Consider the following 15570-nt stretch of genomic DNA (forward strand, 5'->3'; position numbering starts at 1 on the left):
CTTTCTTCATATCGATCTTCATCACAAGAGTATTCCCTCTAGCTTTCAGATTAATATCATCTAACACTTCGTGAACCAACATAATGTTATCATAAATATTCCTACATTTTACAAGAGCACCTTAATCAGGAGATGTTAAGGAAGGAAGGATCTCTCCTAATCTAGTGGCCAAGATTTTAGATAAAATTTTATACAAAAATTGCATAAGCAAATAGGCCGTTATGGTTCTACTCTTGGATTAATGACATCTAACACAAGAAAGTCATTTAACAATAAAGCACCCTTTCTTGCTAACCAATCTGCAACCCGATTCGATTCATGCTAAGAAACACTACGTGAAAAAAGACCAAATATGACGACAAGACTTATGTTTTCAAACCGTCAATTTTTTTTAATAGAATTCGTGGGCTTTAGGCCGAGGGTTTTTTTTTTTTTTTTTTAATAGAAAAGAAAAAATAAATAAAAGCAAACTCATTAGTTTGGGAGAGCTGAGGAGTGAAGACTGAGGAGGGGAAGGTTTTCTTCCTCTCTATCTTTCTCGATCGATTTGAGATTAAAAACCCTGACCTGCTAAACAGAGATTTGTCTCTCGATCTCACATCTCTTCAATCTCTAGATTTCTCTCGATCTCACATCTCTTTCGATTTCGCTCGATCTGTCGTTTTCTCTGATAATCCCCCCCATCACCCTCGTATTTTCCTTCTCTCTGACTCACATCACTCTCAATCCTTCAATCAATATCTGATTCGAGTTTGTACAACTGGATTAAGGTTACAAAGCCAATGAAGGACACGAAGACCGCGTTCAGGTATGAATCTAGGTTTTCTTAATCTCCCAATTTTTTTCTCTGCAGATGTTCTATTTTTAACCCTGAAATTAAACCAATCCTTCATCATGCACGCTGATTTGATTGAGAAATGAATGGATTTTTACCTCACAAAACCTAAATCTAAATTAAGAGAAACCATTCCAATTTTAAATCTCTTATCTCTTTTCTTATCTGTTTGTGTGAATTAGATTGAATCTTTACTTAGTGTTTAACTTGAATTTTAGGATTTTATCCCAAAAAAATTGTGGATTTCACATTGTATCCAAAAACCTACTTATTTCGTCACAAAAATATGTGTTAGTTCAGATATTCATGCTGTAAACAAAACCCTGAATTGGTCCTCATTGTTTCTCTAATGTGCTTAACTATGTGCATGCTTTCTACACTTTTTGCACTAGTTCTAGTATAGGTTGCACTTCGATCATTTGCTCTTAAGAAGATAGAGTTTCGGTGTGGAGTTTTTGACTATAAATGGTCAATGTCGATGGAGGTTTTGACTCAAATTCTCATTGTTTTAGTAGGGAGTATAGCCACCATATTTAGAGGGTTGTTGATATCATATTTTTATCAGCTTTGTCAAAGTTCCGCATGTTTTCTACTTGGTTTTTATCAATTTTGTTAAAGTTCTGCATTATTTCATTGCTCAAAATCACTAGAATGGGTTTCACGTTCCTCTTTCAAACCATTGAGAGGAATGTTCTTATGGTATTGTATATATTTCACATGATTCTGTCCATACTGGCTTGGTTGAGCAGGACACTGTATCAATAACTGGTTTTTATCAATAGGTCCAGCACCTCACCCATTGTAAATGAGGGACATTTTCTTCCTTTAAAAATAAATAATTTCTTTTGAACAATGTAGTTATCCTTTTAACATTTTATACCCAATTCCTTGTAAATGAAGAAAGTTGGTTTTATCATTTTAAAATTGAATAGTGCTGAAGTGACCTCAAGATTGTACCTCATATCGCACATCATGACGTGAAAGTGTGTATGAACCTTAGATGCTTGATAAGAGTCAAAAAGCATCTATGATTCCTATCATATCAATAAATCTCTGAACCAAATCTGATCCAATTAAGTCTTCATTCGAACTAAAACTGATCCGATCTGAATCGAACCAATGAAAAAGTAGCATTTTCAAGAGAAAGAGAGAGAAACCAATTGTGTTTCTAACAAATATGTTGTTCAACGCCAATTGTGTTTTTGCTAAATTGTGATGACCCTAAATGAAGTGAGTGTTGAGCTTGGACTCGTGTTTTAAGACTGTTTAGCTGGGATGGTTTGGATTGGATCATAATTAAATGAAGTGGGTGTTGAGCTTGGGCTCGAGTTTTAAGGCTGTTTAGCTGGGATGGTTTGGATTGGATCATAAATTTTGTAGACCTACACCGTATCCTGATTCAATTGCTATTTTTTTTTGTTATTATCATCATCATCAAAACCTTATCCCATAAATGTGTAGTTTCTGAAAGTTCTTTGAACAGTGACTGCCTTCTGAATTTGTATTGGCTCTTTAAAGGAACTTTGTATTTTCTACCAACTTTCTTCTTTATATAGAAAAAATATTTATTGCTCCATAGGGCGCTGGAAGGCACAAGTACAAAATTTTCTTGAGTCGTGCTGGAGTGACTGGCAAGACACTGCGCTGACATGATATGTGCACAGAACCACTTATGCTTTTCATGTGTATATTGAGGAGAAACATCTATGGCCACATCAGTGCAGTTATTGACACAGTGTCCTGTTCAACCACTTCAGCATTTTCCATTTCTCTTAGAGGTGTGGCTGTGATCATTTCTTGCCCTCTAAATTATTTCTTCCTTATTGCCCTTCTTTTGGCAGAACTTAGAGTTGGCCTAGAACTTCAAACTGGTTGCTTCAGTTTAAGACAGATTAAAGCTGCAACGGGGAACTTTGAACATGCAAATAAGATAGGTGAAGGAGGGTTCAGCCCGGTTTATAAGGTAACTATAGATTTGTATTCTTTTTAATCTTTTTATTTTCTCAATTCTCAACACCTAAACCGTATCCCACTTGTGGATTGAGCCCATAATTCAATCTGGCAGTGAAATTTGTTCCAACTTCCAACCTTTGTCATGAGTTTAATCCAAACACAAGTACCCCAAGAAAAGGAATAAAAAAGAAAACAATTTGTCTGCTTTCTTATAATTTTCATCCTTAATTTTTTTATTTGGCTATATATTCTTGAGTCAATCAATGTTGAAACTTAGGTAAATCTACAAAGAATTGAGAAAACCGGAAATACTAGGTGTCAAGACACTCTAGTTTGTTGTTGTGTATTCCTTAGCACCCTCCATTGAAGGGTTTTTACAAGCTTATCTTTGGTTAATCTCTCATGTTAAGTGCGATGAGGTTATTACTTTTATCTATGTTGTGGTTTTGGAATAAGCATAGAGCTTATCTTTTTGCTAGACCATGCCAGTTGTAGTTATATTGGTGTATAATAGTTGGTTTTCATCGGCCTTCTATTTAAGAGGGCCAATGGAGACTCCACCCTTTTTTTTCTTTGGGCATTTGGAAGTACGGAAGTACGATACTTTTTGTTGGAGAAAACATATAGTTAAATAACATCATATTGTACATTAAGAATATTCTGTTTAGGTGGACTTCAGTTTTACCATACTTTAAAGGGTCATTTTTTGAGAATTTTCTGTTCCATCGTGCATCGATTATAAATAGGAAAGGTTAATTTTGTCTCCTTGTCCTTTTTTATTATTTTTTTCTCTTTAGATCGTCACCTCAAACTAATGGTTTACAATTGTAATTGTTCCTCTTTGTCTTACATTTCTAATAAATTCTCTGTACTTTACAAGCTTAGCTACTTTTGGGTACAAATTGTAACTTTTAAGGCCATGCATCACCACACCAGGAGATACGTTGCTCTAAAAATCATGTATTTTGGTCAATGGTACATTTTAAACGCAGCACAGTTTGAGTTAATCAATCAGTTCAAACACATATTGATACCCATAGCTTTGAATTAGTAATTGAGTCTTGGATGTACTGAAGCCATTGCTCTTTGAGGCTCTCTATCCATAATCCTACTTTGATTTCTTTGTATCTTGTTTTAAAATTTTTATTTTTTATGCTTCTTCAATAAATCTTTTTACTAATAAAGAAATTTTCCATGAGAGCGACTCGAGAATAAGAGTGATAGGTTTTAAGTTGAGGGATTGATTTTTTATTTTTTCACTGAAGAGTCCTTGTGTTTGTTGCATTAATTCATGTTGCAGTTAGCTTTCTAATTTACATCATATGTGCTATATTTACAGATTCTATGGGATTGCATCTGAGGCACAAATGGATCCAACTGTTGAGGTGCATAAGTTTCTCTTCTTTTTATGTTTCGTTAGTGATTGAAGATGGGTTTGGGGCCAGACTATGATGCAAACACCTCAGACTTTTACCAACTTAGTAATTGGGATCCCTTTTCCTTGATCGCCCTCCAAAATCCATTTATGTTGGAATTAAGCTAAACCGGTTACTAAATTACCTGCATCATTTTGTTTTCTTGACACCTTTGGGACTGGTTCTCCTACAGTCCTACAATTTGGTACATGGAGGCTGAATCTTCCTATCAAGTAACACTTTTTCCCGAAGTTCCTTCTAGAACCATCTGTCTGGAGCATATCATCTGCAAATTCACAACCATGTCCCGTAGTAGAATATGATGGCAACAAGACAGTTTGATTAACCTGTGTTGATTCTTATTTACTTAGGTTTTGGTTTTTATGCAATCTGAATTTTTGAGGCACTTAAGAAGACTAGGCTTTTGGTTGTGACAAAGAGGAGTCTCAGTATTCAAGGTGCGGTAGAACTGACAAGGGGGTGTCCTCTGTTGGGCAGGTAACTAATGTTAATATTTGAGGTTGCAACAACTCTTTGCATGTCTATATTGTTTTTATTTTGTCAGTTCGATTACATTTTTGTTTGTTGAAAGATGCGACTTTTGTAGTCATCATTAAAATACTTTGTCCTAGTTCTAGTGGTCAAAGTTAACATTTGAGTACTTCATAATACAAAGCTTATAATGCGTTTAATGTGTTGTAGGAGCTTCATATATGTTTGGAAGAGCTTTAACTTATGTTCTTTGGGGAGTTATAACTGATCGATATGGTCGAAACCTGTTATAGTGTTGGGCACAATTTCAGTGTTAGTATTGCTTGACATTATTCCCTATATAATTAAACTTGAATTGTTGTCTCAAAACTATTTATGTCATTTACTCTGTTTTAATACCCATTTGGTTGGACCGTTCTGAATATATGCATCTCTTCATACACACCACCCATACACTCATACACACCACCCATACACCCATCCATCCAAGTTGCCTAGAACAAATCTTGAACATGGAACCTGTTTTGGTAATGGGTTCCACTTCTCTGCATGTCCATCACATGTACTATGTGTTTTGGTTGATAAATCTTAGGTTTGGGTTCTGAGAGTATCTTACATTTACTCAATTAAAAAAAAATCCAAATATTTATTGTTAAATCTCTTCTCAATCGAAATATTTTGTACAGGAACTCTGCTTCAGAATTGATAAAGTAAAAAATTGGTTTTTGATGGAAGTGAAGAAGGGAAGTTGCTTGCACTTCGGCAAAGTTTTGCAGAGGTATACTGCTGCTGAATTGGATATATCTGTTAAAAGTTATTCTATTACTTCATAGCTGTTATCCACACTTGTTCTCCAACAATTTAAGATTTCTACAAAACTTTACTAGTTACAGTGAGAAGATGCAATCAATAACTTCAAAGCTGGGAAAACATGGGTTATCTTTTAACATCTTTCTAGACATTAGAATACCATTGAAAGGTTGAGGTTATATGGATTATGCATGGAGTTTGTTTCCATTGTGCATAATACTTGGACTATTTATTTACTTATTAGGGAATTGGTAAACAGTTACACATGCAAGTGTAACAAATGAAGTGCAGATTAAAAATCTTCATTGAGGCCTTTGAGTTTTTAAGGATCACTTAATTACAAAAAATCAGCCTATTGGAATGTTCGAACCCTATGAAAAAAGGACTCAAAGTTGATGGTTAAATGAACGACCCATATTGTTCTACTTGAAAACCACTTTTGATAGGTTAAACATTTTTGGGTTGGAGTTTTTTTTGGTGTGGTCAATTTGGCCCCAGCAAATCTGTGTAAAAACCATGTAAATATATCCTGTATATTGACATAATTTAGCCTAAGATGTCCAATTATGCTCCATAAAGTGGGAATCTTTATATACAAGATTGTGGGTGTAGTCTGCTAAGTAAAATATGATTCCTAGTTATAAATTTATGGTGCAGTCCCAAGAACAGATCTAATCATCTAATTTCTTGTTCTCCAATGACTAGGTGTATTTGGAGTTAAATTGTAGAGAGCATGCTTTAGCATATTGAGCTTGCTGGATTTCGCCTTGATACTTTCCGTGCGATAAAGCCTCGAGTTACCCATGCACCTTCAGGTAGTAAGAATTAAATCTAACTCGTTACTAGTACTGTTTCATTATGAGTTTCTCTATCTAATATAATTTTGTTCTTTTTGCTAAATCTGTCTCTGTTCCTCACAACTTATTATTTGATGAATCAACACATTGTTATTGTTATTGTTATTGAGTTTTAAAACTCAATGGTAATACTAGAGAAACAAGTTTTAAGCTCTTCAATGTCTCAAATTAATAACGTATGTCCCCATTAATGAGTGATGCTGTGGTTCAAACTTTTAGTAGCATAGCTCAAATCGGCTGAAATTAAAATCAACTGGATATTCATCTGAATAGCAACTTTCAGGCCTTCAGAATAGCTCGCAGCTTAATAGAAGGGACATCTTAAAAATAAGACTTCCCATATCCTGCAAACATGAGTCTGCCCAAAGAATCTCTGCCCACAAAACCAAAGCACGCACCATGTCATTTCAGCGACCCATCTGCAGTAAGTTTAATTATATCTCCATTTGGCTGAATTCAACGCACTAACTGATGTTGATTTTCCTCCATTTGAAAAAAATAATACCAATTATCAAAAATCAATTTGCTGTTAGCTGTCGTTTTTGCTCCCATGAAAACACCTTGTAAATCAGCTTGAATCATATAAATAACAACTTCTTGAGGACATTTCTTATTTTCAAAAATTCTAATGTTTCTCTCTTTCCAAATCTTGTAAATTGGTGAACAAACTGTCACATAAAGCATGTTTGTAACTACTGAGTTACACAACAAGAGGCCTTTCACAAATTCTACTTCAGTCTGAAGCAATCCAACTTGGAGTTTATTCACTCCAAACTTACGAAGCACATTCCTCCAAAGGCAACTGCTATACTCACATTCAAATAAAATGTGATCGTTATACTCGCCATTCGAACAACAAAGAACACATTTTGAAGGAATTATAAGCCCTCTTCTTTTTTAATTCTCAATTGTCTGAAGACTTCTCCTCATTGCAACCCAAGAGATAAACGATTGAGGTGGAATACTGAATTTATTCCTAACAATTTCAAACCAATTGATACGATCTCTATTATGTTGAATTGATTGCCAAGCAGGTTTATAAGTGTATGCTCTAGAAGGAGTAGCAGTCCACACATAAAAATCTTTTTCATTTGGCTAAGGGATATGATGATCATGGACAAGATTTCAGATTTGAGATAATCTCCCATCATCTTCATTTGGAAAATTCCACCCACTGTTATTTGCAAAATCAGCTACTCTAGCTTTAGGATCACTACCCATTTGAAATATTGGTCTTCTATCAAATTGGCAAATCAAGGATCCCCTTTCCAACCAAGGGTCTTTCCAAAAGGCTGTATTGGTGCCATCACCAATAATAACTCTAATATTCTTTGATGCAAGGTCTCGAACATTCAAAATTCCCTTCCACACCCAAGATGCATCCCTAGGAGCTTGGCATCTCCAAATATCACCATCACTACGTCACAAACACTAAAAAAAGACTAAATATAGCGGAAAAAACGATGGACTAAAGCCGTCGTTTATATACGACGGACTAAAGCCGTCGTTTATATATGACGGTTTTCATCAATTGTTTAGTTCTTAATGACGTTTATAATGGTCGATTATAAACAACTAATTTAATCCATTATTAATTAAGTAAAAGAGCTACTATTGCCGCACCAACTTTTACTAATGTTACATCAATTGGTGTGGTGCTAATAAAAATTGGATGCCACTATTGCCGCACCAACTTTTACTAATGTTACACTTATTGGTGTGGCGTTAATAAAATTTGGGTGCCACTATTTATCATACCAATTTTTACTAATATTACACCAATTGGTGTGGTGTTAATAAAAATTAGGTGATAGTAATAATTTATATCACTTAAAATTGATTTGTATCTTCTTCCTTTTAAAAAAAACCTAAGAATCTCAGATCTCAAACAACAAAATCCATTTACTTGATTGTTTGTTTCTTTTTTTTTTTTTTCGATTTTTTCTCTCACGATCCTAGGGTTTGGGATTTTCGATCTCCTCTCCCATTTTCCTCTTTCGCAATTTGAAGTTTCGAACTTTCGATGTTCTCCTTGTTGATTTGAAGTTTCGGATTTTCGATCTCCTCTCACATTTTCCTCTTCAGCAAGTTTTCATTCTCATCGAAAGAGTTACGAAATTAGGCGAGGTTCGACACCATCTTCTCTAACACAAACGTTCCAGGTAGTTCTCTTTCTCTCTCTCTCTCTGTCTCTCTCCAGCACACATGTCTTCATTTCATTAATCGTGCAATCCAACAATTTGAGACTACACGTTGAAGATCTGAGTGTGGGAAGGTTGGTGAGTTTCATTTTTCAATTTCATTTCTGATTCGTTCTGTTTTGTACATTTAGGTTTTTATGAGTTTGGATTAATTTGTTTATTTGTGTTTAGGTTTTTGAGATCTTTCACAATTTCTTTTTTCTTGTTGAATCTGTTAAGTTGTTGCTTAGTTGTAAAAATTCGATCACTAAAGTATTTCTTTTTAGTTTATTTGGATGATCTCCAGAAGTAGAAAACACTATTTAGAATGAGAAGGAGGTGGATAAATCTTTAAAGATTGTTTGTGATATTGGTTTTGTCTAAATTCCAATTGTAACCTTTTGTTATATTTCAAAAAGAACAAAAGATGCAAAAAAAACTACAAGATTATTATTATTTAATCTTCTTTGCTTGTCATTGTTGTTTAGTAGATGTAGTCTATGATGATCACAATCACATATCTTGTTATTGAGTGCCTTCTTGTTTTGCTGAACATTTTCATTTTGAAAGTAGAGTTCCGATCTAGTACTATATATATACATATATATGATAAGTATAAATTTTATTAATTGAAGAGAAGAATGTACAAGTAGGCAATCGAGATGATCAACCTAAAGAACAAGGAGAAACAAAAGACAAGAAGCTATCCCAAGCACATAGACTCCCCATCTACTAAATAATTGATTAGGCATTGCAGAAGCTTTGCCCATGCCTGAAGGACCTCAATCGCTTACACTTTTGGTTACATTGCTATTAAAATATTTTCAACGAACATAGCATCTGCCAAAGTCAGTCTGTATGGTTTGTTCATGACTTGCTTGGATTATTTCCATTATAAATAGAATTATTATATTCACAATTTAATAGTATATGCATATGAAATTCATCAACAAGAAGAGGTAGAAGCTTATAGAGTTAGCAATCTAGAAGGATGACTAGCCAATGGGATCAAAGTAATATTAATGGTAAAGAGATTTTTTTTGTGCATAATCTGATTTGTTTATGGAAATTGGCTCTAAACATGAACGGACAACACAATAGATTAGTAATGAACACTGTAGAATCAGATCGTCAGGTACTTGCATATTTTTATGGGATCAAAGTAATATCTTCTCTTATTTTTCAATGCAATATGGTCCCATTTGGATGAATGCCAGACAGGAGAGACCCAAAACCTGTGCCTAATTTTTTTATATAAATCATATATATCCTTTGTAATAATTTTCATAACTATATATATGTGCTTTTCTTTAAGTTACACACGCGCACACACACACACACATCATTTGTGTTGATGGTCCCCCCTTGTTGGAGCTAGACCACCATATGTATGGTCTCATATTCCATTGCCTTGTGAAGCAGCGTTGTTGCCATTACCTCTTGGGATTGGCCATGAGACACACATTTGTTTGAAACTCAATTCCATAATTTGTGTATCATTCTCCTTTTATGAATTAATTTCATAAAGCATGTCTTTCAAGTTCCCGAAGATATAATTCTTATTAGTAGATTCCACTATTCTAGCACAGGACTCACAAAAATTGGTCAGTTGTGGTTCTTATTGCACAACAGATATTCTGCAATATTTCTACCCTTGGCCTTGAAATATTTATTTCTCATTCCATCTAGCTTGCTATCCATTCTACACTGTTCCTGTTCTTTTTGCAAACTATTTCTTCCAATTCTAATATGTTTTCTATTTCCAGTCCCCTGCTCACTTGAGGTTTAAATTCTTATCAAAATATTGTTTTGGTTGTCATCTTAGCTTCTCGAGTAAATGAATGTTACATTGTGAGGAAAATCCAAGAAGGTTTTTATGTCATCTCACTTCTCATGCTCTTGACCATTTTGACAATTATTCTGCCAGGATTCAGTTAAGTTAATTTAGACAATTTTGGGAAAATGTTGTAAAAAATTGGGAACATTTTAGTAAACATAGTACTGATGTTTTTGGGTTTCTTATTAAAACCCATTACCTGCAATCCTGTAAAAAACCTATCAGTAAACCTTGTATTCGTTTACATTTTTTTTTTAGTTTTCATTTTAGTTGAGTAACTTTGTTTTTACATTTTCAGTTGTACCAATAGCTTTTTTATTTATAATTATAATTATATATGCCTCTTGAGGGAATCTTTTTTTCCTTCTTAGTGTCTTTCTTGCATGAATTTCCCTACAGCTTGGACCTGTTTGATAAATTACTTGCTTTTTAAACCTGTGCTGTGTAGTTCTTATCTGCAACATTTTTTCCACTTGTTGTGTGTTTTCTTTTTTTGCATGAAGGGCCTATGATGATATCAATAATTTTCATACCATCTTTCGGGACTGAATGGCTATTATGTCTTGTTGTCAATTCTGCAATTCTGAGGCCTATAGTTGCACTCTAAATTTTCCACTAAACAAAAAGTGTATTATTTCAGTTAGAAAAATTTCTCTTTTTTATCAGACATAGAATGACTTTTTCAAAAATGACCCTTCTTTGCTTCCCTTTAATTTTTTGTAGTATATTAATGTGCCGCTTGTAGTTTTGAAATGTTTGTCTGTGATTGCTTCCTTACGAAGCAAGTGATTGCTCCACTTTTTTAGTATACCAATGTCATTACTCCTTTTTTTTCCCTAGTGGTTCTCCTAAACATCTTGAACAGTATTGCACCCTTATCTTCTTTTGACTGTCCAAGAGGTAAGATCGTTGAGTGATAATAACCATAGGCTTGGGTTAAAAGTCCTCCTACAGTAACATACTCTTACAAAAATATACCTACTAAGATGCTCATTGGGCATTAATTTTTTTTGGTGTCCTTTGTAATCCAAATTGGTATTACAGCCCCAAATTATATTTCCCAAATGGGTTGGAGCACATTGTTGTCTGACTTATTTTTTGGGGTGTGTTTAAGGAATTAAATTTCATTATACAATATTGTAGTGACTTGTCAAATCTTTTGTTGATGTTCTATCTAATTAGTTTTTAGACTGAGTTGTCAAATGCTGCATATTGGTTTTGTCTTCTCAACCCATCCAGCCTTTAGAGGCAGAGCAGTTTGATGAGTGCTTGTCACTCTGTTATGTTGCAGATCTTATTGAAAAACAAAATAATAAAGGGAAGCAACTAGAGGCTGTTAAGTTTGCCTATGCATTTGATCTTGTTGACAAGTTCCCCCCAGTACCCCTTTTAAAAGCCCACTTGAAGCAATCCAAGAAGGTTGCGGTTGAAATCTGCAGTAAGGGAAATCATTCAGTACAGTCCCAGGTACGTTCAGATACATTCCTTGTGTTAGATGCATCATTTTGAATTCATATTAATTCATAGTCGGCATTCATTGCATACGTTGTGCTATACACTTGCCAAACAGAACGAGGCTATGACTAAGGAGCTTGCTTCATTAAGAACAATAATCAAATGCATCGAAGAGCATGATCTTGAATCACAATACCCACGAGATGGCCTCAAGAAATATGTTGGACAGTTGGAGAAGCAGAAGGCGGATAGAAAACGTCCTGCTTCTGGCCCTGGACCCATTCCCAAGAAGAAGCAGCAGCAGCAGCATTCTAGAAACAAGCGTCACAGGGCATCTGTGTCCATGCCCATAGCTACTGCTACTACTACTACTACTTCTGTTGCTCAATTTTCTTATGCTCATTTGCAGCCTGAGGGCTTCTTACAGGATGGTGTAGTTATGCATCCATACATGATGAGTTCATCATCATCCCAATGTCAACTGGTTGGCAGTGCTCCTGCTCCTGCTCTGGCTCCGGCTACTGCTAGTTCTCACTAGTTGAATTCAGCAATTGGATCATATGGCCTTGGTGCTTCTAGTAATCGTTTTGAGTTATGGTGTGGATCCAAGCCCATCTAGGTCACACCTGTACTCTTCAGAGTCTCTCATGACTTCTGGTTTGTACAATAGATTAATATGTAATCTGTTTTCGAGGTCACAATTTTTCTAATATGCATAGGTTGGATCTACGTAGATCCAAATGTTCCAGTTGTAATGAATTCATTTTGAACTATAACACACTTATTATTTTAGTAATGAACCTTGATTTTAGTTGTAATTATTTGGATAAAAATCAATATCATGAAAATGAAGTATTTTTCTTATCAATGCAATTTTTCATTTTTCTCACGTGAAAAAATATTAAAAAGACAAACGATGGATGTCGTTAAAAAAAGTCTATCAAAAATACGGATAATAACCGTCGTTTATAAGTTGTATGTTAAGGTTTGAAATTGACAAAAAAAGCGACGGTCTTCACCCGTCGTTTATAAATTGCATGTTAAGTTTGAAATCGACACAAAAACGACGGTCTTCGTCCGTCGTTTATTGCTACATGCAAAAATCGTCGTTTTTAACGACATTTTGTTCACAGATGATGTCCGTCGTTTTTGAAAAACAACTTCGTTTTTACAACTGCCCTTGCAATGGTGAGAACTGTCGTTTTTCTTTAAAAACGACGGCTTTGGATCGTCGTTTTAGTTGAAATATGACGTAGTGCATTACCAATGTACCGAGCATGCATCCACTTGCTCCAAAGCGACTCATTTTTTACCATCCTACAAAAAAGCTTCATAAGACAAATTTTATTCCAATAATGGATTTTACGGATTCCCAGCCCCCGTTCCTGACGAGGGCAGCACACCCTACCGCATTTGATCACATGAAATGAAGACCCACCCCAAAGAAAATGGCTAAACAAAGACTCGATTTTTTGGAAAACTTCTTCAGGAATTTCAAAACAAGAGGTCCAATAAATATGGAAGGATGACAATACCGATTTAATCAACTCAACTCTACTAGCATAAGAAAGAAGATTTCTCTTCCAACCTTCAAGCCTTTTAAGAATTTTTTCAATCAACGGATGACACTTGGATATCAATAACCTAGATGGAAATAGAGGAAGCCCCAAATATCTAATAGGCAAACAGCCTTCATGGAAAGAGAGAGAGTGAGAGAGAGAGAGAGAGTGAGAGTTGTTATATATAATGGAGGGGTAGTATTCAATGGCTAACTTTTTGGCAAAACATTTTTCAAAACATGAGTTAGAAGTTTTGGAATGGGCTGATTTTTGGTGAGGATGATCTCTACGGTGAGGAGATCATCATCACCAAAAATCAGCCCATTCCAAAACTTCTAACCCATGTTTACAAGTTGAAAAATCGTGGACCGTCCATTTTTTGTAAACTATTTTTGATGGGGTTAGAAGTTTTGTAATGGTTGACACCATTACAACCTAAGCCTTTGTCCAATCATCTCCCTCCAAATTTGGACAATGGACAATTTTGTGAATTCTAATAAATGCTTGACCATGTTCTTGATAGGTGCATTACTCTCTGCCATGCTATTCAAGACCTTATTAAGCAAGGAAATGTCACCATACCTGCTCCTACCACGTCCAATGTTAAAACTAACCATTTGTCGACATTTCAAAATCAACCCCCTCCTACTCTGAACCTAATATTCATATTCAAACTCGAATTAGTTGATCCAATTTCTTTCATTTACTCAATTGGTCTTAACAATGCATCATCCCCATGCTAGAATGAGCCCACCTACCATAAGACAGTGATAGAACTGAAAAATAGAGAGATTATTGAAACAACAGGTTATTCAACATGTGACATGCTCAAATCAGAATATAAAGAGATAGCAAAAGCAAGCAAGTTCAAGTCACCCATCAAAGATATCTGAAGTGGCATAGACCCTAGAATTGTGTCTCTCCATTTGGAATGATGTCCTCATTTTAAGTCTTCTTTTACCTTGCGTTAGTCTTTGAGTTTAGTTAGTCATTTCGACTATATTAAGTTTTTTTAATTCTAGGCTTCAGTCAAGTTTGTCAGTCTATGTTTTTTTATTCCAATAAATAATAAAAAATTATTATCATACGTGCAATAATTATGTGAACATAAAATTTGACATGAGGAATTACTCAAGGCTCACTAATCAAGCTTGATAAATATTAGAATTAAAGAGTACACTCAAAAAATGCAAATGAGTACTACATTATTTTCAGGGGAACGTGAGAAGACAATAAAGTTACTTGAGAAATTCAACAACGTTCCTACATGGCCTCATGATGATATATTGATAGATTGCACCAAAATAGATTAAGGCATAAAGTCGATGGTGAACTTCAAAATCAAATATTATCGGTCAAGAATGATGTAGTTAAAAGCATCGACAAAGGTGCTAAGATCCGTAAGAAGGGATTCTTCATGTTTTTCACTCGAGAGAGAAGAGTTCTCATTCGTAAAAGAATATGAGATTTTCTTTGAAGTTTGGAAAAGATTGAACGAGTCAATGTCAAATACAAAGAACTCAATTATACTCAATTTCGTAGAAGAAGATTGAAGATTACTCATTCTCAAAAGAAAATCTTACTCTACAAAGTAATTAAGACATCAAGTTCCTAAAAACTTAACCAAATCAAGCAGCATTTCACCAAAAGATGTCTTATTTGGTTAAACAATTTTTCTATCTTGCCAAAAAAAAAAGATAACCTTCATTAGCCCCTTGCAATCTCTAAAAAATCAATAGCCTCTTTTTTCTAAACCACACCAACCAACCTTGGAAGGAAAATCTTTGTATGAATTACGTTTTAACCTGATCCTAAAAGAGAAAATAAATATTTGGGGTACATAGGCAACCTAAGATGTGGCGCCCCGCCAAACGTTAACACAAATCCCCATGTCAGATCTCGAGGTACTATGTGGCACCTCGAAATTTCGGCATGGTCTCCTCTGTTTATGTTAGCATTCCAAAGCGAATAACCTGCACCTGATAAACGACATACAATCATGCATATTTACACATAAAATAGAATACAAGCGGAAGCCTATATACGTCTAATAACGTACGAAATATCATAGTGTAGAAGGATAACCAGAATACAGGATTATACAATTATTCCTCACTCAAACAAAAGTCCTACCACTCAAAACCAAAATCTATAATACTTTTGGACAAATCGACTCC

At 34.8% G+C, this 15570-nt stretch overlaps 1 protein-coding gene and 1 non-coding gene across 12 annotated transcripts; both read left to right on the plus strand.

The window, feature by feature from the left end:
* The first annotated feature begins 442 nt into the window (after positions 1 to 442).
* On the plus strand, positions 443 to 12645 carry LOC147396800 (uncharacterized). 11 transcript variants are annotated; one of them, XR_015181007.1, is made up of 9 exons: positions 443 to 808; positions 2415 to 2613; positions 2677 to 2798; positions 4128 to 4173; positions 4607 to 4701; positions 4906 to 5007; positions 5382 to 5473; positions 6211 to 6320; positions 11671 to 11809. XR_015181007.1 is itself a non-coding variant. In XM_086452003.1 (9 exons), exon 9 carries the CDS (start codon positions 11959 to 11961, stop codon positions 12370 to 12372), a length of 414 nt encoding a protein of 137 aa, XP_086308129.1. In that variant the 5' UTR covers positions 456 to 808; positions 2415 to 2613; positions 2677 to 2798; positions 4128 to 4701; positions 4906 to 5007; positions 5382 to 5473; positions 6211 to 6320; positions 11671 to 11846; positions 11950 to 11958; the 3' UTR covers positions 12373 to 12645. The 11 variants fall into 11 exon arrangements, 9 of the variants coding, with proteins under 9 accessions (XP_086308129.1, XP_086308125.1, XP_086308123.1 ...); XR_015181006.1 differs by having other exon boundaries at positions 444 to 808; positions 4575 to 4701; XM_086452003.1 differs by adding an exon at positions 11950 to 12645 and having other exon boundaries at positions 456 to 808; positions 4128 to 4701; positions 11671 to 11846.
* On the plus strand, positions 10882 to 10971 carry LOC147396801 (small nucleolar RNA SNORD96 family). Its single transcript, XR_015181244.1, has one exon. It is a non-coding gene; the product is annotated as a small nucleolar RNA SNORD96 family (small nucleolar RNA).
* Positions 12646 to 15570: the final 2925 nt, after the last annotated feature.

Source organism: Akebia trifoliata, chromosome 8, assembly GCF_017979445.1.
Source record: "Akebia trifoliata isolate Shusen 1 chromosome 8, ASM1797944v1, whole genome shotgun sequence".
In the NCBI taxonomy this organism is placed as follows: domain Eukaryota; kingdom Viridiplantae; phylum Streptophyta; class Magnoliopsida; order Ranunculales; family Lardizabalaceae; genus Akebia; species Akebia trifoliata.

Coding starts and splice junctions, on each gene's coding strand:
- LOC147396800 (XM_086452003.1), top strand. CDS start 11,959: ATGACTAAGGAGCTTGCTTCATTAAGAACAATAATCAAATGCATCGAA.